Below are 27,157 nucleotides of genomic sequence, written 5' to 3'. Positions count from 1 at the left end.
TGCACAGTGGGTACTGGATCACACAGCCCAAGCCACATGTCCTGGACCAGTGGCCATTCCTCTCCCAAGCATGTATGTCTCTGAGGCCACTGGTTTTGGGCCCAGGTGAGGACAGAGGACAGCTCTCCTCCTGCCACTCCTCCCCACAGCCCGGCACCTTCTCTTATGCGCAGCTCAGAGAATGCATAGACCAAGGCTTCCATGGAGGGCCAGTGTGGTGCGGGAGGAGTGGCCAGGCCTCCTGTGCAGCAAGGCTCTGCTCTCCCCTGCCTCGGGGGTGGGTCTGCAGGGCTCCCTTGGCAACTGGCAATGTGATGTCACAGGGGAGAATTCCAGCCTTCCCGAATCCCCTGGGTTTGGGGGACGATGATGCCCAAGGCAGAGGCAGGGTGAGAGGAGGGCAAGGGAAGGGGGCAGAACCCTAGGGGAGGTCCCTCTGGCTTGGGATAGGCCACACAAAACAGACTCAGCTCTTGCAGGCTAGAGAGTCACATCCAGGGGTAACATCTTGAGTTCTCAGTTTCCTTATCTGTGGGTGGGAAATAAGGGCTTAGGGGTACAGACCTGGTGAAACCTGAGTCAGTGCTTTAAGCATGCTGATAAGGTGGTTCTGGGTGACAAGACAAGTCACTTAACTTTCCAACCTGTCCATTTTTTCACATGTAAATGGCAGGGTATTGTGTGGATCATACCAAGTGTGAGGAAGGATACAGAGGAACTGGAGCTCTCTTATACTGCTGGGAGGAATGTAAAATGTTGCCACCACTTTGCGAAACACTTTCTTGAAAAGTTAAACTTTCAGTTCTCTCTATTCACAGATGACATGATCTTATATAGAGAAAAATTAATTCACACTCAAAACTGAGCTAATAAAACTAGGAGAGCTAATATAGTTCAGCAAAGTTTTAGGATACAAGATAGATCTACACAAAAATTCATTGTATTTTGGCACTTGGCAGCAGCCATTGAGCAGATCGGACTCCACTCATTCATGTGCCTCACTCCATTTCCTCTGCAACCATGTCTGACAAACTTAAAATGGCTGAGATTGAGAATTTCAACAAGTTGAAATCGAAGAAGACAAAAATGCAAGAGAAAAAACCACTGCCTTCAAAAGAAATGATTGAACAGAGAAGCAAACAGATGAACCGTAATGAGGAACTCAGCGCCAATATGCACTGTAAGTTCCACAACTATTGCCTTCTTATTTTTTTTTGGCTGTTTAACATTGTAAGATGCAAAGAGATTAGATCAAGCTTAAATGACTGTGCTGCCCCTTTTCAAATCAAGAACTACTGACTGTGAAGGTTGCACCTGCCTCTCCCATCTGCCTATCTTGCTGGCAGAGAAGGAAAAGAACTTGCATGTTGGTGAAGGAAGAAGCTGGAGGTAAAACAGTGAAATTTAGAGTAAAATTCAAGTTGGTCAAGGTGTCCTGCAGGCTGTAAAAGGCAGTTTAATCAAAGTGCCATTTTTAAAAAATGATTTTAATTGTAATGCACAATTTTTAATATGCAAATAAAAAGTTTTAGAATATGAAAAAATTTAATTGTATTTCTATACACTGGCAAAGAACAAGAATAAAACAGGAATAAATTTCACCAAGAAGGTGTAAGACAACACTGAAAACTATAAAACATTGCTGAAAAAAAATGGACTTCAATAAATGGAAAAATATTTCTGCTCATGGATTGAAGACTTAATATTGTTAAGACAGCAGTACTCCCTAAAGTGATTTACAAATACTTTCAAAATCCCAATGGCATATTAGGCAGAAACAGGAAAGCTGGTCCTAAAATGCATGTGCAATTACAAGGGAGCTCAAATAACTAAAAACAATCTTTAAAAAGTTTGAAGACTCACATTTCTTGATTTCAAAACTTTCTACAATGTTACAGTAACCAAAATAATGTGGGACTGGCGTAAAGGTAGATATCTAGACCAATGGAATAGAATGGACCAGAAATAAACCCATGTTTCTGTGGTCAATTGATTTTCAACAAGAGTGTCAAGACTATAAATAGGAGAAAGAAATTCATCAACAAATGGTGCAGGGGCAACTAGATAGCCACAGGTAAATGAATGAAGTTGGACTCCGTACCTCACACCATATACAAAAATTAACTCAAAATGCATCAAAGACCTAAATGTAAGAGCTAAAACAGTAAAACTCTCATAAGAAAACAGGGATAAGTATGACTTTGGATTTGGCAATTAACTATTAGATATGACAACTAAAGCAAGAACAACAAAAATATTGGACTTCATCAAAATTTAAAACATTTGTGTTGCACAAGGAACTATCGAGAAGTAGAAGACAGCCTACAGAATAGGAGAAAATAATTTGCAAGTCATATATCTTATGAATGTGGTATCCGGAATACATAAAGAATTCTTACAACTCAACAACAAAAAAAGAAAGCCTAATATAAAAATGGGCAGAGAACTTGAATAAACTTTTCTCCAGAGAAGATATACGAACTGTCGAGGACATGAAAAAATGCTCAACATCATTAGTCATTAGGGAAATGCAAATTTAAACCACAATGTGCTACTACTTCACACCCACTGGATGGATTTATTAAACAAAATGACAAATGTTAATGAGGATGTGGAAAAACTGGAACCCTCCTAAACTGCTGATGGAAATATAAAATGATGCAGCCAATAATGTATGAAAGTTCAAGTTGGTATACATTCTTCTGAGCTCTTGGCATTGCCAGAGTTTTTGTCGTTTGTTTTAGCCATTCTAAAAACTGCCTAGTAATATATTATTGTGGTTTAAAGTTAATATACATTTCTCTAGTGACTAATAATCTTGAGCATCTTTTCCTTTATTATTTGCCATACATCTTCTTTTGTAAAATATCTGTTTAAATTTTTTGTCTACTCTCTAATTGGATTGTTTCATTGAGTTTTGAGAGTTCTTATATATTCTGGATATGTCTTTATAGGATGTGTTTTGTGAATATCTTCTTCTAGACTGTGGATTATCTTCATTTTCTTAAAATGAGCAGTTTTAAATTTTGATGAAGTCCAATTTATCAAAAAATACTTTTTAAAAGATCATACTTTTGATGTACCTAGGAAATCTTGCTTAACCCAGTTACACAGCTTTTCCCCTAAGTTTTCTTCTGGAAAAGTTAGTTTTAGGTTTTATATTTAGGTAAGGGTGGAGGTTAATTTATTTGAATATGAATTTCCTATTGTTTCAAACCATTTATTGAAAGACTATTCTCCATTGAAGTGCTTTGTCATCTTTGTCGCATTACCATATATGTGTAGATATATCTGGGGACTCTCTTTAGGGTCCGTGCGATTATGTCTGTTACTTTGTCAACACCAATACAGGAGTAGAGGACATCCCAGCCGTTGGCAGTTCTTCCTCTTCGTCCACCTTTCACAGCTCACGTCTCCTCCCCAGCCCTTCTTTGTCGCCTGTCCTCCTCTGTGGTAGCCCTACAGAGGGCTCCCAGGTGAGCTCCCAGTTGCTCTGGCCCGGTGTTGGGAGCCTTCGGTTCTACTAGGCAGACCAACCCGCCCCCGCCGGAAAAAGGTGTCAGTTGCCAGGACAACCGCCGACGCGCAAAGACCCGGGTGATTTCCGGCCTGTCGTGAAGCCCGAGCCGAGTACGCGTGCGCTGGTCTGGGTTGGGCAACCTCTCGCGGTCAGCCCTGGTCTTCCCTTTGCAGTCCGGAGTTCCGTCCTTTCACGCGGCGGTTGCTTCTCGGGGGCTTTGGACGCGGGTGCGGCCAGCCAGTTTACAAAGAGAAACGTGCTGGGCAGGACAGTGACCAGCTTCGTGACATCCTACATTCTTTCTAGAGAAGTTGAGGGAATGGGAAGCAGTATGTAGAGCGCCTAGCACAGTGTAAGGCACATAGTAGGTGCTCAGAATGTGTCAGTCAGTGCCAAGTCTGCACAGTGTATGCAAAGGGCTGGGGAGCACACGCTTGGAGCTACCCGCCGGGGGCCGGAATCCCACACCCGCTCCTTCTGCGGGTCGCGTACGTCCCCTGCCTACCGACACCTCGCTTGCACATGCGTGCGCAGCCTGGCTGGTTTGCCTGTAGTCTTGTTTGGCCCCTGCTGCGCGCCGTCGAGGGCTCCGTGCGTTGCCATAGAAACTCGTGAGCGCTGAGGGGCGAGTGACGGAGACTCCGGGCTAGTGGGGATCAGAGCGCCATGTCTTTCCGCGACCTCCGCAGTAAGGCATCCCTACCCCTTGTGGCCTGCAGTGCTCCAGAGACTGAGGTCTCCAGTTCGCTGGGTTCCTTGTCCCGAGCCCCGCCGAGGCTCGCGCCGCAGAGGCCCCCTCCCGGGCCTTTGCGTCTCGGCTGTCCTGGCCCTCTGTGGTACCGACAGGCTGAGCACCTCCGCGCTGGTTCATAGCACTTTTTGTGATGATAGGAAGTTCTCCGTCAGCCATTGGCTGTGGCTAGTGCGGCCGAGGAACCGAAGTTTTAATTTTATCTAATTTTAATTGATTTGTATAGTCGCATGGGCACTTCGCGACTATATTGGAAACACAGAGACCGTTTCTGAGTTGGGGTAACTTAGAGCTCAGAAAAACGAACAAAACCGAGGGTGGGGGCTGGTGAATAATTGCAGCTAACGTTTTTGTTTTTACGAGCTGCCAGATAGTAAGTTCTGGGTATGTGTATCATCTTATTTACTCCTCTGAACAACTCTACACTTCTGTGTTTAGAGATGAGGAAACGGGCACAGAGAGGTCAAGTAGCTCAGGCAAGGGTCACAAGTGGTACGAACTGGCGCCGGAATTTGAATACAGGTTATCTAACTTCCATAAACTTCATCCTTTCTAAAGGGACTGACGAGAAGCCAATCCAAATGCCTTTGCTAGAGTTGGAGAAATGGCAGAACAGGGATAAGAGAATTAGTTACTACTACTTTGGGGGACGCCTGTTAATCACCAGGCATTCTACATTCACTCTTATTTAAGTTCTCACTTTAACAGAGGTAGGTGATGTAATTCCTGGATGAAATACTTTAAAGCACAGAGAGGTAAAGTAGCTTGCTTTAGGTCACACAAACGGAACTGGGTGGAACCAAGGATCAAGGCATAGTACCTTGTGAATCAAAATCTCTTGTCTTTTGTACACTCATTTTCTGAATGAGAAGCAGTTCAGCAAAGTGGCTCCACTTGCGTAGATATAGCAGGTGATTGCCAATTTGGTATGATCTGAGGGGACTCTTTAAGGCCAGTTTTCTGCTTGAATTGCTGGTGCCTGAATCTTCACCATTAGAGATTACTCCTTTCAGTTATGAATTGCTCTTTTTTTGTGCAATGTAAATAAATATACAGGAAGAGGCATCACATTTTCTTAATGCACCTACTAGCACCATAGTGTAAATTATGCCCAGTGGGATTTGAAGGTTCTTGGTAACTGTATGTTTTAGTTTCTCCTCCCCGGTAGTTTAGAGAGGACACTCTCTAATGTTGATGTTGAATGGAGTTCTATTGGGAGGAGTGTATAATAAAGGGATTTCTGAACATTTTTACCTTAAATGAATGCTGTATAGTTGTGCGATTTATAATAATATTACTCAAATTGTCTCCAGTTTAACAATAATACTGCAGAATTAACAATTTGACTAATTTAGTGGGAAGAAATATTTAGGCAATGCCTGACTGTGTGATGGAAAAGCTGCTTTATTTTCCATCACTCTATTCAAATTTTTCAAAAAACAGTGACAGAGGCCCTCTGTGCTGTTGCTCTTCCTTTTGCTTATACTTTCTCTTGTCTGATGAAATCTAACCTAACTTCCCATGCCCAGGTAGCTTATTTGTGAATGTCATTGGGACATTTTGAATATTCACCTTCAAGAAGAATGAAGACAGACCTTACATAGCCAGAAGCACACTGAATATAGGTTTGGCACATCGTCGGAACTCAAAAAACATTTGTTTCATTCATTTCCAAGTCCTCCTCAAAGTTTAGTGACTGCAACCTCCATTATCAACAAGTTTTAGTATTACTGTTTCTTAAAATCTGAATGGTGCTCTATAGTTTGACCATTCTCTTTAAGATTTCTCTGCTGCACAACTAATTTTTAAAATTTGTATTAAGGTCCTATATGCTCACTAAAAAAAAAATTAGAAATAACTCAGAAACATGAACTTCATCCTACCACCAATCATCCCCTGAAATAACTACTGTTAATATTTAAAAATATTTTTTGTGACATTTTATAAGGCCAGTATTTCTCCTTTTGAGTCATAAAAAGATGTTCAAGAGAGAAACGAGATATCAAAGAGAAATTAAATTCACTGCCATTGAATCTAAACAAACAAAACAGAAACAAACTTAGATACAGAGAACATTCTGATGGTTGCCAGATGGGAGGGGTGTTGGTTGGGGGGATGGATGAAAAAGAGCAATGGATTAAGATGTACAAATTGCCGGTTATAAAAACAGTCACCAAGATGTAAAGTACAGCATAGGGAATGTAATCAATAATATTGTGATAACTGTGTATGGTATCAGATGGGTAGTAGACTTATTTGGGTCATCACTTTGTAAGGTATATAAATGTCTAATCACTGTGTTATACACCTGAAACTAAAATGTTGTATGTCAACTGTAATTGAAAAATTAAATAATAAATTCCTAACCAACCCATATTATTTTAATGTACAGCTTCCACTTCTACTGAACTTAAATGTTTTTCAGGAAGCGGATTATTTTAATTTTTATCTACTTTTTTCTTTCCCTCTTAGGGAGTTGTTAAATAGTCCTGAAAACTGCGAGTAGATTGGGAATAAGAGGGGAAAGTAGAGGAAGTATCTAAGTTAATAAGTTGTTGCTGTTTAACAAACTGACTGAATTGTATTTTACCTTGGACAGATTTTACAGAGATGATGAGAGCCTTGGGATACCCTCGACATATTTCTATGGAAAATTTCCGTACACCAAATTTTGGACTTGTATCCGAAGTTCTTCTCTGGCTTGTGAAAAGGTTGGAATTGTACTTCATTGAGGTCAAAGAATGAATACTTGGGTTTAGTTATTAGCCACTTAGAAACAGGATATTGTTGTGAAGCAAAAGGAAGAAGAGTTCAATAAAATTTGAGTTTGACAAACTTAGTTGTAACCTGTTAAAAATCAGATGAGTTTAAAGAACGCTGTAAGAGAAGGAATATACCAAGCAGTGGTAAAATAAGACTGTTTCTCAGTAGAAAGTGGACATTGGGATCCAAGCTCCTCTTCATCCCCTCACCTTCATTAGAGATCACCCTACACACTAACGAGTACATTGGATTAGAAATAATTTAGATTTCATTTTGTGTGAAAAATCTAATATCTAACATTCAATATTGGCAAACTTTTGTTAAGGAGATAGTAAATATCTTAGACATTATAGGCTACACAAGATCTCTGCCACATATTCTACATTGTGTTTTAGTTTTTATAACCCTTAAAAAATGTAAAAACCCTTGTTAGCTTGCAGAAGGAGACCAAGGACTGCATTTTGCTGACCCCGGGTGAGTCATCAATAACACGAAGAAAGTGACTCCAACAACTTTGCCGCTTCTCACCGCTAGCTAGTTAGGTCAAGGCTGGTCAGCCAGAGTAATCGTTCTGAGTATTTTAATTAAACTTTGAGGTCTGAGAGAGATTTAATTTTGAAAATTGAGCCCAAATTTGATTTTTGAAAGCAGTATAACCTATTCTTAGAAAAGGATTTTGTTCCCTTGGATGTTTGGTATTTTGTGTTGCTTTTGAAATCTTTCTTAATCTTAGTACCTTAGCTGGGGACCCAGAGACCTTCCTGTTACACATCCACTGGCCTCTTAGTTGCCAACTTTCTCTTTTGTGGACTTTCTACTTAATTAACTGGTGTCTTCTCTCTCTATCCCTCCCTCCCTCTCCCATAGGTATGAACCTCAAACTGACATCCCTTCTGATGTTGAGACGGAACAAGACCGAGTTTTCTTCATTAAAGCAGTTGCTCAGTTCTTGGTTAGTTTGCGGTTATTAGGTGGAGTTGTAAAATTGAATACATTAGTAAGAGATGAGTCCTAGTTAGGGTTGCTTTCAAGTTTTAAAACCCATTCCATTACTAGGTTTCTGTGGAGCCATTTCACCAGCAAAGTTTTTTTATTCTGTTTTTAATTCATTATTTGTTAAGAATTTTATTTATTTTTGAATAAGTAATATGTTTCATGGTTCAGAAATTTTTTAGATGATGAAACAATATAGAGTAAAATGACTTCTCATCCTATCTGCCATCAGCTGAGTTCCATCCCCAGCAATCACTATTTTTAATGTCTTCCAGAATTTTTGTATGCATATATAAGCAAACGGAATGTATATTCTTTTTTTTTTTACACAAATGGTGGCATACTATACACCAGTGTTTAGAGTGTTCATTTAATTTTGGAGAGCTTTCCAAATACATACAGAATTTCTTCATTCTCTCTTAATACCTGAGTAGTAGTATGTAATTTATATAACAGACACTTAAGTTTGTAACCTTTGCTCTTTGAAGTGATGCTGTAATGAATAACCTATGAATAACCTTATACATATTTCATTTTTGTTTATGAGTATATCCTTAGGAAAAGTTCTCAAGATTGGAATTGCTGGGTCTAAAGATATGTGCATTTGTAATTTTGTTGTCATTTACTAAATTGCTCTCCATCAAGATTGCATCAATTTATATACCCACTTGCCATGTATGAGTCACTTGAAAGTTTGACTCTTAATAAGATCAGGTTATATCCCAATTGTCGGCAGAGACGTTTTCAAATTACTTACATGGGAATTGGTTTAGATTTTACGTGGAAATGGCCTTAAACTGTTTGTTTGTTCGTTTGTTTTTTGTCTGAAAATAGGCCACTAAGGCACATATAAAACTCAATACTAAGAAGCTTTATCAAGCAGATGGGTATGCAGTGAAAGAACTATTGAAGATCACTTCTGTCCTTTATAATGCTATGAAGACCAAAGGGATGGAGGGTTCTAAAATAGGAGAGGACGATATCAGCAAATTCAAGTTTGATCTTGGCTCAAAGGTAAGAACAATGCAAGGCTTGCAGTGAGAGATAGAATGTGTCTTTCTCAGACTCTGAAATGGACCATGTCATATACTCATAGCACCACTTCTTTCCTTACTCCTTGACCGAGGGCAGTTTGGCAATTTTGTGCTCATCAGCATTTGGATAAAAGCAGAAGTCACAATAAATTAATTCAACTATTTACTGAAAGCTTGGCGTCTGCCATGCACTGTTCAAGTGCTGAGGACACAGGTGTTAACAACAGGGACAAGAACCCTCTGTTCCTCTGGCTCTACTGGGAAGGTCAGACTAAGCTACAAAGCAGAAGGAATGGCAGGTCAGATGTAAATGTGTGGAGAATAATAAAAGCAGGGAAGGGGCCAGGGAGGTATCTTAAATGGGGAGATAAGATGGCCTCGGATTGGATAACCTGAAGGAGGGAAGGAGTAGTGTAGTCTTCAGTGGAGGTGAAAAGTGTCCTCTGATAAAAGTGTGCTTTGTGTGTTTAAGGAAATACAAGGGGGTCATGCTGCCTCTGCTCCTCATATGCAGTGACAGACCCCATGGTACCTGAAAAGCCATTGAAAAGACTTCAACTTTACCCTGAGGCAGAAAAACATTGAGTTTAGAAGTACACGATTTGAAAGTTCAAAATAAAAGGATCATTCTGGCTTCTGGGTGGAGACTAGACTGAAGCGGGAGGCAGGGGTGGAAGCAGAGAGACCTGTTTGTTAGAAAGCCAGAAATGACTGTGACTTGGAGCAGAGTGATTGTGTGAGAGTTGCATGTCAAGAGCTCAGCTGAGCTGCCAGATGTCGAAGGACTCAAAGCAACAAGCCAAAAATGAAAGTGCAGTGTACTGGTGTGCCCCAAGTCGAGTGTATAGGTGTGGGGCGGATAGCTTTCCCCAGGAAGCTTGCCAGGTAAAGCCTTTGTAATTACCTGTGTTCAGGCCTGAAAGATCACACATAGGTTGTAACCAGGAGCCAGACTAGACTCCTCAAGAAGTGGCCAGAGGTTAGAACATATTTTGAAGGTAGATCTTATGGGATTGGATGTGGGTTGAGAGAGAACAAACAATACAAGGAAAATTGTAAAGCAGCTCTGTTTAGAACTTTCTGTGATGGTGGCTGTGTTCTGTATCTGCCATACTGTAGAATAGCCACTACCCACACGTGCCTAGCACAACTGAAGAACTGAGTTTTAAATTTTAATTAAAAAAAATTTAACATTGAAAATGGCCACCTGTGGCTAGTGGGTACTGTATTAGACATCATCATGCTAAAGTTTTTGGTTTGAGTACCTGCAAGGATGAAGTTGCCATTTATTGAAATGGAGAAGAATTTGTAAGAAGCAGGTTTAGCAGGAAAGGTTAGGAGTTTGGTTTGGGATATGTTATATTTGCAAAGTCCAAGAGATGTCTGAGTGGAGAGGTTAAGCCTCAGCTCATAGATGGTATTAAAGCCATGAACTTAGGAGAGACTGTGAATAAAAAAGAGGTCAGGGGATTGAACTCTGGTATTCTCCAGGGCCGAGAAGTGGGGAAGATGATGAGACTCCTGCAAAGAAGTTTGGAGTAAGGTAGAAGAAGCTAAAGCTACGGGGAGCTGAATCCTGGAGGACTAAGGAAATAGAAAGTCATCAGCGGTTAATGAAAAGGGAGAGTTATTGCTGATGGTTTGAAAATAAGAGAAGTTAGGGATTCCTTGTTAGGAGAGAGAGTGTGTGAGCAGAGCAGGGAAATGTTTGTTTGGGCTCTTTGAAAATTTAGCATATTCAAAGAAGAGGGGGTGACATGCACATCATAAGAAAGAAGCTTGTGTATAGGGCTAGATGCTAAATCATCGTCATCGTCATCGTCATCATCATCTTCATACCGATGGCTGCCACCCTTATGGGATCCAGGTACTGTTGCATGTTAACTCATTTGAGCCTCATAGCAGCCCTGTGAAATGCAGTCTAAAGGCAGAGAATGAGGGGACAGGAAGGTTAAACAGGATATCAGGATGCTGCACTAGGAAGTATGTACCTTAGATGTACCTTAGGTTGCTTCTCTTTTAGTCATGCCACCACTGTCAGAGTCCCTTTTGTGACCTAGTCCAAATAGGAAACATGTCAACTTTCACCCTCCTACACCTCCTGGTTCAAGGTTACATTTGACTTGACATTTGGGTTTTCAGTGAGAGCCAGGTGTCCTGGAATTGGTCTAATTTGTACTTAGATTAGTGTTTCCTGAACTGGTTTCCTGGGAGCGCTCTTCCACAGTGTGTAAATATGTGTCTAATGGAAAACATGTTCTGTAGTCAAGTATCCCAGCTGGAAGTAGGAGTTGATATTAAGAGACTGGTTGTTTCTGAATGCCTATTAAAAACGTGTCACTGAGGTTCCTGTTTTTTGATATTTTCCTTCCAGATTGCAGATTTGAAAGCAGCCAGGCAGCTTGCTTCTGAAATCACCTCCAAAGGAGCATCTCTGTATGACTTGCTGGGCAAGGAGGTAGAGTTGAGGGTAAGAGTGCTCCAGTAACAATTACTTCCTCAGCTAAACAGATTTTCAAAGATTTCTTTTTCAATTCTTTTTTTCCCTGTTCTGATTTTATTAAATTGAACCTGATTAAATGAGATAGTGTGTGGGAAAGTAATATATAGTGTTAGCTGTTATTCCTGCTTCTGGTGGGCACTGGGTCTGTTTTTATTACCTTCAACTTCTAGTTCAGGAATGGTAAATATGTGGCATGTTGAAACTTTCTCGCTTATGCAGACTTTATTGATCACAATGCTTTTCCTCGCTGAACAGAGCCTCAGCATTCTTTTCAACAAAGTGTTCTTCTGAACCATGGTTCTCAGAATGCTCAGTGGAATCACCTAGGCATCTTTAAAAACTACTGATGCCTGGCTTGCATTATGCTGTCGTTGGTATGAAATGCGACTTGGGCATGGGAGATTTTAAAAGTCTCCTGTGTGATTCTAATGCACAGCAGAGTTTGGGAACCAGTCATCTAGGCAGTCACTACAGAAGTAATGTTAACAGTTGAAATTTATTTGCAATCCTGTTCTAGCTAATGTCAAGAAATATGCTCCATCCGCTATGTTTAAGGAGCTGTTTAGGAGTGTGGCTCTGAGGATTCTCAGAGAGCTCCAGTGGAGCCTTTAAATTACCTGACATCCAGGTTGTTTCCCATATCAGTGAATCAGAACGCCTGGGGGTGAGAGCCAGGCATCCAGTTTTCAAAGATTTCCAAGTGATTCCAATGTACAGCAGAGTTTGGGACCCACTGGTCTAAGAAAAAATGGAATATTATTTCTTACCTGTAAGGATGTATGGCATTTGAAACATACATGCTCTCATCAAATGTTTTTAAATTAAGTACATTAAATTTATCCCATTCCTATCAGGTATGTCAGCCATGACTACTCTCTCACTGCCTTGCCTGTGTTCTGCCATTGCTGCTACAGTGTAATGTTATTTTTCCTCCCGCTTTTCATTCCTACCCCAAGAGCAGCCTGGAAGTGGAACACTTGGGTGCCAGGTTCCCATCCCTGCTCTTGATATATTTAACCTAGTGATTGCCACCTGCTGAAGTGTAGTTGGCAGAATAAAACTGCCACTAATGTCTAATAGATAATTTAGGTAACAAATGAGGCAAGTCCAAGCTTTCTATATTTTCTATTTATAGTGCAGTAGTACACATCTCTACACATGTTCCTAACAGACCTAGACACAAGAGCCAGTCATTTGCTATTTGCCAGTGGAGTGGTAGCTTCATTGTGAGACTTCACCAGGATTCTACTGGGGACCCTTTTAATACTGTCCTATAATGAATTAATGAAACAATCAGTGGCTGAACTGTTGCCATAGAAGCCATGAGACCCTGAATATCATACTTCTCAAATTCTGTGTACAGTCATGATCTGAGGAAGGTTCCTTAGCCATATTTGTTTTTCATACACTCAACAAACATGCACTGAGAACCAACACCAGCCACAGGCACCAAGCTCTCTCTGTGTCCTTGAATAAATCAAAATCCCTTCCCTCAGTAGTTTTCTACCAGAGGGGAGATAAGGTGCACCATGGAGTAAAGCACAAGTCAGTTTGATAAAGTGATGCGGGAACCTCATAACTGCATCCACATTAGAATCTCATGTCTCAGAAGGTCCTAGTACTGATAGGCACAAATGCCTCTCTTGATTGGCCCATGGTTAATGGTAGGGGCAGGGCCAAGGCAACTCATTTCATTGGTTGCAGTTGTCAATGGTAGGCTACTTAGACTTATAATAAAGATTGTAGAGGCCGGCAGGGGATTCAGACAGCAAGTTGAGCTGCACTTGCTTTGGGGATCACCTGAACAGAATGCAGGTAAAGAAGCAAATTTAGAAGAAAAGATGAGGGATGATAAGTTCAGTTTTGCTCCTGGTGTTAGGGGAATGTGGGGCTTCTAGCTGAAAAGGAGGCTTTGAGCCCTGGATAGAGGCCAGGTTGGCAGTAGGATTGTAGAAGACATTTGGAGAAGGTGATGGTGGAAGTGGTTTTGCATCAGAGATCCACATTGTGATGAAACTTTTAAGGACCAGTTCATAAGCCATATCTAGATCTGGGAATTGGTTTTTAGAATTTCTCTTCCGAAAATATATGTAATTTCATTTCATTATTTCCCATAGGAACTGAGAACAGAAGCAATTGCCAGACCTCTGGAAATCAATGAGACTGAAAAAGTGATGAGAATTGCAATAAAAGATATTTTGGTAAGATTATTTTGTTTTTATTTAATGTTTTTGTGCCTGGGCCTCAAAAATATTGATTCCTTGCTTCCATAAGACAGAACAAGGTAGGCCTAGTTTCAAAGAAGGGATATGTTTTTGGCGAAATGAAAAGTTTAGAGAACATTCTAAAATACTAAGGTCACTTACTACTATTATTTTTTCCCCTTGTTATAAATATTAACAATTTCTCATTAAAATTTTGTCAATTTTAATAGTTTAATAATTTTTTTAAAAATTTAAATAATTTTAGCAAATAATGCTTTATGGACTCTTCACATTTTATTTAACCAATTCCTCATTGCTGGACATTTAAATGATTTTTAGATTTTCTTAATTCTAAACAGCACTGTAATAAGTAGAATAATCACCATCCTTTACTACTTAACCATAATATATTATTATTTGCTCATCTAAAGCATTCATTTGGAAGGCAGATAGTGAGGGGGACTCCAGACTCAGACTGTTTGAGTTTGAATCCCATCACGTGACCTTAGGCAAGTTATTTAGCCTCTCTGACTCATTTTCTTCATCTGTAAAATGGGGAGAATGGCAGTGCCTGCCACTTAGGGTCCTTTGAGCATTCATTTTGACAGTGCGTGTCATGCATAGTTTCCAGTACATAGTAGGTATTCAGTAATTATTAGGATTCATTTTATTCAATAGTCTTAGGCAGGTGGGCCTTATATAAATTAGGAGTAGGCATAAAGCAAGAATTTGCTGAGAGATGTACAGAATTCTGAGATTGATATGTTTTTATAATGCCGTCATAAAATGGTAATACTCCCTGGGCAACCTAGCACAGGGAGCCAGAGCCTCAGCAGGATGAGAAGGGCAGGGCAGCCGAGATGGGGGATTGGTTACATACAGGTAGATTGAGATAAGTAAATACATTAAAGTTAATGGATCTATAGCCATGCTACCCTGAACAAGCCTGATCCCATCTGATTTCGGAAGCTAAGCAGGGTTGGGCCTGGTTAGTACTTGGATGGGAGACCACCTGAGAAGACCAGGTGCTGTAGGTGTAAAAAATAAAAAATAAGGGATTGTAAGCTGACAAGGTCCTGTACCATGGGGTACAGTCATGTCTGTGCTATTCCTGCTAAAGATTCATAATCTTAAGCTAATCAGACAAATACAAATTGGGGACATCCTATGAATGACCTGACCTGTTCACTTCAACAGTGAAAGGTAGTGAAAGTCAAGGAATGACTCAGAAGCCATTCCAGACTGATGAAGGCTAAGGAGATGTGACAATTGAATGCTGAGGGCAATTCCCGTCTGCTGTAAAGGACTTCATAGAGACAAATGGGGAAACTTGAGGGGTCTGAGGATCATATGGTGGTAGTACATCAGTGTTTGTTTTCTGTTTTGATGATTGTATTGTGGTTATGTAGAAGAAAGTCCTGATCTGTAGGAAATACACCCTAAAGTATCTAGAGGTAATAGGACATCAGGTCAGCAATTCACTAATCTAGGTCAAGAAAAAATGCTTTGTATTCTAGTTGTCATTTGTAAATTTGAAATTGTTTTAAATTTTTAAAAAATTTTAAATGATGATACTCTTGAGCTTGTCATTATTCTGGCTGAATCAATTTAACATGGTATGAATGTGCCTTTAGCAGATGAGGGCACAGTTCATTACTTGGTGAATACCTTTTAAGATATCATTTTAAAAGACAACAAAAGCAAAAATAAACAAATGAGGCTATATCAAACTAAAAAGCTTTTGCACCACAAAGGAAACCATCAACAACACAAAAAGGCAGCCTACTGAATGGGAGAAGATATTTGCAAATGATATATCCATCTGATAGGAGTTAATATCCAAAATATATAAACTCGTAAAGCTCAACATAAAAAATTAAACAATCCAATTAAAAAATGGGTAGAGGACCTGAATAGACATTTCTTCAAGGCGGACGTAACATCTTCGAAGATGGCCAACAAGATGCTCAACTTCATTAATCATAAGGGAAATGCAAATCAGCACCACAGTGAGCTATCACCTCACACCTCTCAGAATGGTCATCATTAATTAGTCAACAAACAACAGGTGTTGTCGAGGATGTGGAGAAAAAGGAACCCTTGTGCCCTGTTGGTGGGATTGTAAATTGATGCACCGACAAGGGGAAACAGTATGGAGATCCCTCAAAAAATTAGAAATAGAACTTCCACATGACCCAGCAATTCCACTTCTGGGTATTAATCTGAAGAAATAAACACTAATTCAAAAAGATATATGCATCAATGTTGTTCATTGCAGCATTATTTACAGTGGCCAAAATATGGAAGCAACTTAGGTGTTCATCAATAGACGAATAGATAAAGATGTGGTATGTATATATGTATATATATACACACACACAATGAAATATTACTCAGCCATAAAAAAGAATGAAATCTTTCCATTTATAACAGTGTGGTTGGGCCTTCAGGGTAGGATTGAAATAAGTGAAATAAGTCAAACAGAAAGACAAATACCATATGACTTCACTTATTTGTGGAATCTAAAAACAAAGTAAATGAACAAACAAAACTCATAGATACAGAGAACAAATTGATGGTTGCCAGCTGGGAAAGATGTTAGGCGTATGGGTGAAAAAAAGTGAAAGGGATTAAGAAGTACAAATTGCCAGTTATAAAAACAGTTATGGGGATGTAAAGTATAGCATAGAGAATATAGTCAATAGTACTGTAACTACTATGAACGATGCCAAATGGGTACTAGATTTATTGTTGTGATCATTGTGTAAGTTATGTAAATGTATCTAATCACTGTTGTACACCTGAAACTAATATATGTGAACTATAAATGAAAAATACATTTTAAAAATACATATAATGTTTGTAAAAAGATACCTTTTCATTGTTGGAAAATATCCATATTTGATCATTCTAAAGACAAAAGATGGATACTTAAAAGGGGTTATGAAATACAGGCCATTTATTTCAGAAAACTGGGAAAATTGTGTTTATCACATTGATCTTTCTTATTTGAGGAACAGATACCTTTTAAAAAGTCGTTTGTATTTTTGAGGTCAGAAAAATTCACTAGGTTTTAATCTGACTTTGATTCAGAGAAATAGTTGCCATCAACTTGAGTTTTTTGTTCAAAATGGAGACCCACCTTATCTTTGAGAGTGAACTCACATCTCTGCTGGTGTTTTAAAAGCACTTAACAGCAAATGGATGGTTAGCAATATGATTATTTTCATGAAAGTATCTTGGAAATGGTTAGTTATCTTAGACCAAAAAAAAAAAATTAAACCATAAACTCATTGTCAGTAAAAGTAGTTGCTTCCAAATACACTATCTCTGAAGGTCATGGAGTGTGTCTGGGCTCCTTAAGTGATTTCTTTGTGTACCCCATAGCATTTCAGAGACCAACAGGTAAACAGTCAATAAACCATTATGGTGCACTATGCATGGGCAAAGCACTGGAGGGGAGAGCCCCATCTTGGCCAGATTTGGGGAAGCAGTGCACACTCAGCTGGTGTGGTCCAGATGTTATTCTTAATGCAGCAGATTACAACTCTGAGCCCCAGGTCCCAACCTGGCCAGCTTCCCAGACACACGAGTGTGAAGACACACTGTGTTTATGTGGACAATACCCCCGCTTCAAATGAACTTGCTCTTCTTATGAGAGGATGAGAGGACGGAGAGGCCTGTGGCTTTTATCAGTGCCCTCTCATTCCCTTTACTTTCTTACTCAGCCCCCTTGCCCAAGTACTTCTGTCTCACTGTTTGCCTAGGCTCCCTCCCAAAAGCTGGTTTACACTGTGTGAAGGAGCCACTTTCTGACTTCACAGAATGGTTTCTCTGTTTATTGTAGTCTGTAGTCAAGGTTCAGTGGCCAGGGAGAGAGAAAATGAACCTTCTCTTTCAATGCCAGCAGGCTGTGAGTTAGCACGAAGACCTTCTCTTTCAATGCCAGCAGGCTGTGAGTTAGCACGAAGACCAGCTAATGTTTCTTTTCGTCCCCTCCTAAATAAAGCCGTACTTGTGTGCACATATATTCTATAAGTCAGGTATTTGTAATTACGAGAATAGCCTGAACAAGATATAAATAAAAGCAAACTAACAATTCAGAGTGATATGTAACCAGTCTAAACAAGTGAATTTGGGCTTCTCTTCACTCTGCTCATTTTGTACCCTTACTTCCCTTGCTGCTTCACTCTGTTCTTTCCATCTTCATGCATTTCCCTGGGCAGAAACACCCTCTTAGGGGGAAAATAGGGTTATAATTTTGTCTGGGCCTATGCAATGTTCCCCCTGGAAATAGTTGGTTAAATGAGTGATGACTTTGGGGAGGGTTTGCTTTGTTTGCTTTTCTTTTCTTTCTTTCTTTTTTTTTTTTTTTAGCATGACGTTTCTTTTCTTTCTTTCTTTCTTTTTTTTTTTTAGCATGATGTTGCTGTGCCTGAGTTGAGAAATTCCTCTCCTCCAAGAATCAGGTTGGGCAGTTCTTACTGGTACATTGTCTCATTCATTTCCTATTAAATGTAGGCACAGGTTCAGAAGACTAAAGACCTACTCAATAACGTGGCGTCTGACGAAGCTAATTTAGAAGCCAAAATTGAAAAGAGGAAATTAGAACTGGAAAGAAACCGGAAACGACTCCAGACTCTGCAGAGTGTCAGGTAGGTGTGAACACTTGAAGAATAAGTAGAAAACTGTCTTTGAAAGTTCAAACAGACTGAAGGAATGTGTTGTCAGTGATATTAACCGTTCAAGCAGTGGAAGAAGCCTTGCATAAATCTGTTCCTACTTCAGAATGTCCCCATGTTGCTTGTTCTAACAGGCACACCACTAAACTCATGTCTTTGCTGCTTTCAATATGTCTGGAAAACTGCTTAATTCTTCAACCTCCCTTCCAGCTTTTATAGCTTCTTGGAACGTAAGACAAAGGAGGGAAATCCAGATGGTGGAAGTTCTACAAGGCTTGATCTCCTAAGATCTGTGCTTTGCCATAAATTAGGTGGAAACAGAAACATACTCTCATTTCTTGGTTTAAGTAGATCTAGACTTTTATAATTCCTCATCAGTAATTCATTTTTTCTTCTGACTTTCCCTCACTGAAAGTCCCTTTACCAGGGAATATGAATGGATGATGGTGGTGTAAAACACCTTCTCGGTCATTGGAGCCTTTCAGGTGTATTCCTTACATTTTCTTCGAATATGCTTTAATGCTCACACTCTCTCCCCCTCTCCCCTGCCTCTCTGTCTCTTCCTCTCCCTCCCTCCCTCTGCCTCTACCTCCTCCTCCCCACCCTCTCCCTCTCATTTTGTACCCTTACTTCCCTTGCTGCTTTTTGGTTGTTCTTTCTCTCATGTAACTACTCTTTCTCCCTTTTCAGTCACCCTTTATTTTTCTCTCTACTCCTGTCCCTATCCAGCTGCTGCCTCTGCACTGAGTGTATCTTGCTCTTTTGAGATACTGGTAATTGGCCCACACTCTGGCTACTGTCTTGAGATCTGTGGGAAGGTAGCACCTGGGGACAGCTGACAGTTTACCCAGGGAGCATCAAAGGCTTCCTCTCAGCCAAGGGCAGGACCTCGCCCTTTCCGCCTCTGGAATCCGTGCTCCTGAATCTGAGACAAATAGGTTTGTCTCATGAAAAAGTTCTGCCTTTTAAGCATAAATTCGTTTTTGTTAAACTTCAAATTCTTTTAATAGAAGAGTCTCTGTGTTTTGCTTTCATCCAAAAGATTATAAATTTTATTTGTTTATTTATATTTTAAAAAGAACAGAGATTTTCCTTTAGGATCAATAAGAGGAAAAAATAATTCAGCAAAACCAGTTGAAACGGGTTTTAATGGTATGGTTTTAGTTTTCAATTTTATATTATTTAAAAACTTAGCTTTTATTTGTAGCCACCTATATTCCCTTTTTAGAGGACTGATTAAATTTTGGAATATCTAGAAGCAGAATATTATGCCCAATTAAGATAATGCATATATTTAGTATTGATTTTGAGAGATGTGTATGGTATATGATAATTTTTAAATCTTTAGTGAAATTTATGGAATATTTAGTGAGAGAAAAGACTACAAAACTTCATTTAACATAATATACTTAATGTTTGTTAAAAGATGCATTCCTATATTTACGCATAGAAAAGTCTCGAAGGATGTATGTCAAGTGTTACGTGCTTATACCTGGTAAATGAGTAATTTTTACTTTTCATACTTTAAGGATTATTTTAAGTATTTACAAAAATCGTATCTTTTTAATTTTAAAAAGGTATATTCATTTTAGGGGAGGGAAGAGAAAAGAGGGAATTAGCTTTAAGAAGTTAGAAGAGTGAAACACCTTCTCCATCCACTTCAAGGCTTTCCAAAGAAAACTGGTGGAATCTGAAACTCGGAATATTAATTTCAAGCTACTGTATATCGATTATTATTTCATTTGGTCATTCTAGGCCAGCCTTTATGGATGAATATGAGAAGATTGAGGAAGAATTGCAAAAGCAATATGACATTTATCTAGAGAAATTTAGAAATCTAGCTTATCTGGAACAACAACTCGAGGATCATCATAGGATGGAGCAGGAGAGGTTTGAGGTAAGTGCTTAGGCCATTCTTCTCTACAGACCTTTTCTTCTGGTGTGTTATTTTGTACTTGTTTGACATGTCAGTTTGTAAATATCATTGTGAAAAAAAAATCAGTGAATGTTTGATAATTAGTTTATCAAACTAATCTTTGCTATTAGTTTATCATCAGAGTTTGGTCTATTAGGACTTACAGACAGGGCTGACATGTGATGTGTACAGTTGCACAAGACTTTGAACTTAGAAGAGCCTTTGCTTTCTTTAATGTTTTGCTCTCGCTGTCTTGAAATTCTTAATAATTTTTAAGTGTGTTTTAAGTGTGTTTGCGCTGAGTCCCACACATTATGTAACTGGTCTTAAGTACAGATTTAAAAACATGCTTGGTCAGTTTACTTAAAAAATTTCAAGGCCTGGTTAATTGAATCATCCAATCTAGCTTATCAGAGACTGCTTTGTAAAGAAGAATTGCAGTTCATTGATTATTCTGGGAAATATATATTACCCAGAACCTGACCAGCTGTCTTACAGGTTCCCCTCATCCAGTGTTTAAGGCCATTTAGGAAGGAGTATTTCAAATCTCACTGTGAGTTGATAAATATGGAATTCAGAGCAAAGGAAGTAGGACCAAGTTGTTCTCACTGTTTAAATTGTCCTTATCCTATAGGGATATTTCTGCTTAACCCAAGAATAGTCATTTGGAATCTTGTTCATGGTGAAATTGGTCTATAATCTCCCTTTCTCACACTGTCTCTGCTAGCTTTTGATATAAAGGTTATGCTAGTCTTACAGACCTGGATGTTTGAATTAGATGAAGCCATTTTGCTGTCCAGAATGGCTGGCTGGTAGTAACTATCACGTTCGTATGAACATGTTTATCTTGATAAAGAACCCATTGACCACCATTGCTGTATGGCAGAGGTGGGCTATGGAGGAACGGGGCACAGGACAACACGTTTTGAAGGCTGTGGAAAGAGCCTGGAGTTCACGACATTTTAAACATCGGGTGCCTAGGAAAGAACACTAAAGGGCGAGTGAAAATCAACTGACCATTTTGTACTATCATCTGGGGCCACCCCGGGTTCAGAGAACCACTGAAGAATATGCTTCAGGCTGCACGTTCTTCCTTTAGCAAGTACTTACCCTTTTTTTCTCCTATGGCCACACCTACTCTTTGTGCTTCTAATTCCTGGTCCCTCAAAATATCTCATGTGTGAAACACAGCGCTTTCTCTTTAATGTTTAGAACAATAACAGAATTTTAAAGGCTAATTTCCTCTCCCATTTTCTGTTTTGACAATAATCAGGGCCACAGTTTGTAACCTAATTGAAATACTAGCTTTTTTTTTGTCCTCTAGGAATTAAAGTTAGCATTTGTTTTTTTCCCCATCCTCATTAGCATCTTTCAGGGATGGAATTGTGCAGGGAAGAAAAACAATAAAATTCATGCTTTATTCTTTTAAGAGCACGAGACCTCAACTGCCCATAGTTGATGCATCTGTTCCTGTGTCAGCATCCCATGCAGGCACACATGATGGGCATTTTGTTGTGTCATTCAGTTTTCTTCAGAGGCAGTGAAGGTGTAGTGGGAGAAACATGGGTCTGGGGGCCAGTCAGGCCCATTCTAGGCCAGTTGCGTCCCTCGTGGGAGCCTCCCTTTCCATAGTGCTGCTGGGATGATTACAGAGGGAAAGGGTGTCCAGTTTCCCAACTGTAGCAGTTGCTCAGGCAGTGTTCTCTTCCCCCTCTTTTTGTTTAGATCTTTTTTGGTTCTATATCACAAACTTAGCAGTACTTACTCAAATGGTAAAGAATAAAAAAAATAGTCCCTAAAAGGGTCATCTCCTCTGAATATTGTTTTTCCTGTTTTATAGGAAGCTGAAAATACTCTCCGTCTGATGCAGAACAAGCTGAAGGAAGAAGAAAAGCGATTGCTTAAGAGTGGAAGTAAGTCTACACTTTCTAAATAGATGTGTTTATTCTGGAGTAGTATTTTAGCCTTGAAAATTTTATATGTATATTTTATTTATTTTCAAAAGGCAATTTTCTCACAACTTGTATGTCAGATACCATTTTAATTCACTCAAGAGCTGAAGAGACTGGTTTAAATTACATAGCAGTTAAAGCACATTTGGTTTTCATTTCCAACTAAAATTGTGTTTTTCCCTCTTTAAGTGATAATTAAGTGATGATATATAACTATAAAAGAAAATTTGGTCTTGGAGGTATGTAGAGTTCTTTATTTTAGGAAAGACTGATGAAAAACAAGCATCGTAATGCAGTGCAAGTGAATAGGTCACTTGCTTAAAAATAGTCCCCCTCACCGTACACACCCATCTTCAGCAAGGCTATTTATTACCTTTAGAGAAATGGGGGTTGCCTACATATGAGATCTAGATTCTGAGAAGGAATGTTCTCCATGACTGGTGAGCACACTTCATTCGTGAACTTCACCAGGGTATCAGCTGTGGGAGTTGTAGCAGTACATGATCTTCCTGTAGAATTGATGGCTTTGTCTCATAGAGTTACCTCGCTTCTTGTTTATTGCTCTCTTTTTTTTTATTATGATGAATTATCTTATTCTCTCATGCTTGAGGGTGGTATACCTGGAACACCAGGTGTGCTTGGTCACGCATGCAATTCCCTCTCCCCATCGCTCGCTCGCTCTCTCACTCTCTCACTCTTTCTGTCTCTATCTTTTCCCTTTATACCTCTTTCCTTTTGTACTTGGACTATGCCTCTCTCTCCTGAATCTCAGGAAACTCTGGAAGGAGAATAGGGACTGCTGAGAAATCCTCTAAGGCAGGGGTCCCCAACCCCCAGGCCATGGACTGGTAACAGTTCACGGCCTGTTAGGAGCTGGGCCGCACAGCAGGAGGTGAGCAGTGGGCGAATGAGTGGAGCTTCATCTGTATTTGCAGCCGCTCCTCAGCACTAGCATCACTACCTCAGCTCCATCACAGATCATCAGGCTTTAGATTCTCATGGTGCACTGGCCCCTGGTGCCAAGAGGTTGGGGACCACTACTGCTCTAAGGGTAAGTTTAGGAAATTCCAAGGGCCTCTCTAGCCAAAGCAGCCCCTCACTGTTATGATTCCAGGTCATCTAGGAATGCCCAAAGCAGCCCTAAGTGATAGGCCTGCCTGGAATCCATCCCCTCCTGGGAGGCCTGGCACAGATAAGAACTCTGGTTGGTTTGTTTTATCTGACTCTACCACCAGGACAGCATGTTAAGACTTTTCTCACTGATCTTGCTTTATTCTTCTGAACTGACTTTCATTTTGTGATCCATAGGTTTCGGATCTCTTGAAGTACAAAGATTCTTATGAGCATGTGCGATTTAGTTTTTCAGAAAAATTTCCAGTTTAAACCAACCTAATGAAAGATAGCATGTAATTAGCTTGGGGTGGGCAAAGAAGTTAGGAAAATATTTATGATAGTTAATGAAATGGAGCATCTTTTCATGTGCTTATCGGTTATTTGTATCTTTTTTTGGAGAGCTATCTAGTCCTTTGCACATTTTAAAATTTGGTTGTTTGTCTTTTTATTGAATTTTAAATGTTCTTTATTCCGAATACTAGAATATATAAAGTATTTTTAGTTGATTTAAGAGATTTGTGCTTTGCAAATAATTTCTCTCATTTTCCAGGTTATGTTTTCACTTTTTCGATGTCTTTTGCTGTACAAAGTTTTAGTGAGGTCCAGTATGTCAATTTTTTCTTTGGTTGCTTGTGCTTTTAGTGTCATATCTAAGTAAGAAACCACTGTCTAATTCAAAGTCACCAAGACTTACTCCTGTTTTCTTGTATGAGTTTTATAGTTTTAACTCTTACATTTTGGTCTCTGATCCATTTTGAGTTAATTTTTGTATATAGTATGAGGTAAGGATTCATTCTTTTTCATGTGGCTATCTTTTCTTGCCCCATTGAATTATACGACCACAGTCTTCCACTGTACTTAAATTTTAACATGTTACTGACAACTTTGTGATTTTAGTGTCAGCATGCGTTAGCTTTTTAGTTTACCTGCTTAGTCCTCAGTCTATTGCTTTGAGTTGTCAGGAGAAATCATATTGAGCCTGAGATACCTGCATTAATGTTGTTTTAAAATTCATGATATCATTTGATTTTTGTTGCATTGGGTATGGATTTAATGTCATAATTTCCCTGGATGAAGTAAAAAGCAAACTAAGCTGAACATCAATTCATTTTGTAGTCATTAATTTTTAATATTTAGTCATATCCTCTGTAAGGGCTTTTGTAAAGTGGTAGTTTTCAGATCGATTGTGTTGAAGTCTTGCAGGATGCTGTTATTGACACTTTTTCTGGCTCCCAGATTTGCCCCTCTGTGCTCTAGAGCAGAGTAATTCTCTCCATGGCTAAAGAAAGAAAATTCTCCCTCAGGGCCCAGCTACATGCAGCTGCCATTTCATTAACTTCCTAGAGCAGGGACTAAGCAAAGCCTTTTTGTAGATGAACACTTACTATACTTCCAAACTGACTTATGAGTCAGTGATCAGAGCAGCAACTGCAAACTCCCCCAGTTCCATCCTTAAAACCTGCGTGCTTCCCTAGGCACAGAGCAGTCAAGAGCTGGGAGGTGAAAGTGCTTTCTCCCCACTGTGGAAACTGTCCTGTAGGTTTCCATTAGGAAATGGTAACCTGCACAAAAATCCAAAAGAGTGTTTAAGACATTAATGTAAATGGTCGTGGCATTGAGAATGACCTTTCTTTATATGTCTTTATAATGGAATTTTTTCCAGTAAAGAATATCATGAGCACCAGTTTTCATTGCCAATCACTAGGTCACCATCTTTCTCAGGCCAGCCTCACTCAGGCTGTTCCTAGCCTGGTTTCCTTCTTGCCTCCAGTATTGATGCAGTCACTTACCTTTTCATCGGGATCTGTTTCATCTTTGTTATCCTCGAGGAGTTTGAGTTCTGGTAACACAGCCTAAGAATGAACAGAGAACGTTTTTCCAACCAACTAACCAAGAACTGTCAGCCACCTTGACAGCTGGCTATTCACTTGTTTAGGTTCACATACTGGAATGGTGTTTCTATCACATATCTGACCTACTTTTTTTCTTGCTTTGGAAAATTGTTTAATAAAACAAACCAGCCTATCATCTGCATTAACTTTTCACTAAGTATCTATCAGCAAATCCTGAGAATCTCATAAAATCTAATGCATCAAACGAAAGGCTGAGGAGGAAAAAAAATGACATACATGATAGAGGCTCCATTCGTTCCTCTGGTGACCAAATCAAAGTACAGAAACAAGGAGCAAACAGCAAGGAAAAATCACCTGGGATCTAGATGAACAAGCCATACAACTAAGGAGAAATCTAAGAAATCACCCTGCAATGGCAAAAGTTAGTATGGGACAAGGACGTGAGGCTGCTCAGTCGGTCCCCAGCGGCTGAGTGGGACAGAGGCTGTGGCAACCGGCAGTTGCAGACACCTCTTAAAGGGGCCGCACCCACGAGCAGACTTTTGTGCTGACGGACTCGCTCATTCTGAGCACTGGTGCCAAGTTGGCTGCTACGGGAGGCTCCAGGGACTTACAGGGGGACACTGAGTTGTTTTGTGAGGGCCGGAAGTGAGGATCTCTCTCAGAGAGAAGTGTGGCTGGTATCCATTATTCCTCTGTTGAACTCTCCTGCCTCCCAGTGTGCAGACACAGCACTGCCATAGCCGAGATGTCATCAAACTGGATAACAGAAGTCACTCTGCCCAGAGGATTCCCTGAAACTCCACCTCCCCCAACTCTTGGCGTCACCTAAGACCCATCCAAGTATGTCCTCGCTTAGTAGGTGCCCCTTGCTGAGCAGCGCCAAGACTCACACTGGTGGCAGTTGGCCTTGGTTTCTGGTGTGACCTTTTGAGGCAACTATAAGCACAGCATCTGTAGATTGCTTGCTGAATCTTAACAAGTGGCCCTGAAGGAGCACAAGCTGGGGTAAATTTGGCCTTCAGCTGAACCTTTCTCAGGTCTGTGCCACTGGACACTTACCACACAAAGCCCCACTAATAAAACTGGAGACTTAAGAGCTTTGCTTAGTATATAGAAACAGCACAAAAAGGCATTTAAAATGAGAAGACAAAGAAGCAGAAACCACATGAGAGAACAGAACAGAGATCCAGGAATAATGGAGCCAAGCAATCTAATAGATACAGAGTTCAAAACACTGGTTATAAAGATGCTCAATGATCTTATGGGAAGTATAGATGAACTCAGTGAGAAGTTCAACAAAGAGATAAAAAACATAAAAATGGAAATGGAAATTATAAAAGGGAACCAGTCAGAAATGAAGAACACATTATCTGAGATGAAAAGTATATTAAATGGAATAAACAAAATGAATAAAGATGAGGATCAAATGACCCATATTGAGGATGGGAAAGCCAAAGACACTCAATCGGAATGGCAAGAAAAAAGAAGCCAAGACTATAATAATAATTTAAGGAGCCTATGAGACACTATTAAAGGTAAAGATATCCATGTCATAGGGGTACCTGAAGGAAAACAAGATGTTGAAGAGCTATTTGAAGAAATAATGATGGAAAACTTCCCAAACCTGGTGAAAGAAATAGACATACAACCGCAGGAAGATCAGAGAGTCTCAAACAAGATGAACCAAAGAGGACCACAGCAAGACACATCCTAATTAAAAGGCCAAAAGTTAAAGACAAAGAAAGAATCTTAAAAGCAATTATTACCTACTACAAGGGAACTCCCAGAAGACTGGCAGCTGATTTCTCAAGAGAAACTATGCAGGACAGAAGGGATTGGCAGTAAATATTCAATGTGATGAAAATCAAGGA

General features: G+C 39.7%; 1 protein-coding gene and 1 non-coding gene across 4 annotated transcripts in view; both read left to right on the top strand.

The window, feature by feature from the left end:
* The first annotated feature begins 3,689 nt into the window (after positions 1 to 3,689).
* Positions 3,690 to 27,157, top strand: part of CLUAP1 (clusterin associated protein 1) — a 31,158-nt gene continuing 7,690 nt past the window's right edge. The window contains exons 1-9 of one of the 3 annotated variants that reach the window (XM_025048215.1): positions 3,690 to 3,872; positions 6,871 to 6,982; positions 7,902 to 7,986; positions 8,862 to 9,041; positions 11,436 to 11,531; positions 13,682 to 13,765; positions 18,290 to 18,423; positions 20,206 to 20,347; positions 22,206 to 22,278. In XM_025048215.1, the coding sequence (XP_024903983.1) occupies positions 6,882 to 6,982; positions 7,902 to 7,986; positions 8,862 to 9,041; positions 11,436 to 11,531; positions 13,682 to 13,765; positions 18,290 to 18,423; positions 20,206 to 20,347; positions 22,206 to 22,278 (895 nt within the window). In that variant the 5' untranslated portion in view covers positions 3,690 to 3,872; positions 6,871 to 6,881. Of the gene's footprint in view, positions 3,873 to 3,951; positions 4,209 to 4,696; positions 4,794 to 6,870; positions 6,983 to 7,901; positions 7,987 to 8,861; positions 9,042 to 11,435; positions 11,532 to 13,681; positions 13,766 to 18,289; positions 18,424 to 20,205; positions 20,348 to 22,205; positions 22,279 to 27,157 lie in introns of those variants that run through there. The other 2 variants (XM_006913886.3, XM_015591230.2) reach the window with 2 other exon arrangements.
* LOC112481602 lies at positions 14,687 to 14,805 on the top strand. Its single transcript, XR_003046977.1, has one exon. It is a non-coding gene; the product is annotated as a 5S ribosomal RNA (ribosomal RNA).

The sequence above is a fragment of the Pteropus alecto genome, unplaced genomic scaffold (assembly GCF_000325575.1).
Source record: "Pteropus alecto unplaced genomic scaffold, ASM32557v1 scaffold44, whole genome shotgun sequence".
Lineage (NCBI taxonomy): Eukaryota > Metazoa > Chordata > Mammalia > Chiroptera > Pteropodidae > Pteropus > Pteropus alecto.
Note: the sequence above shows the minus strand (reverse complement) of the source record. Positions and strands in the feature narration are given on the sequence as shown.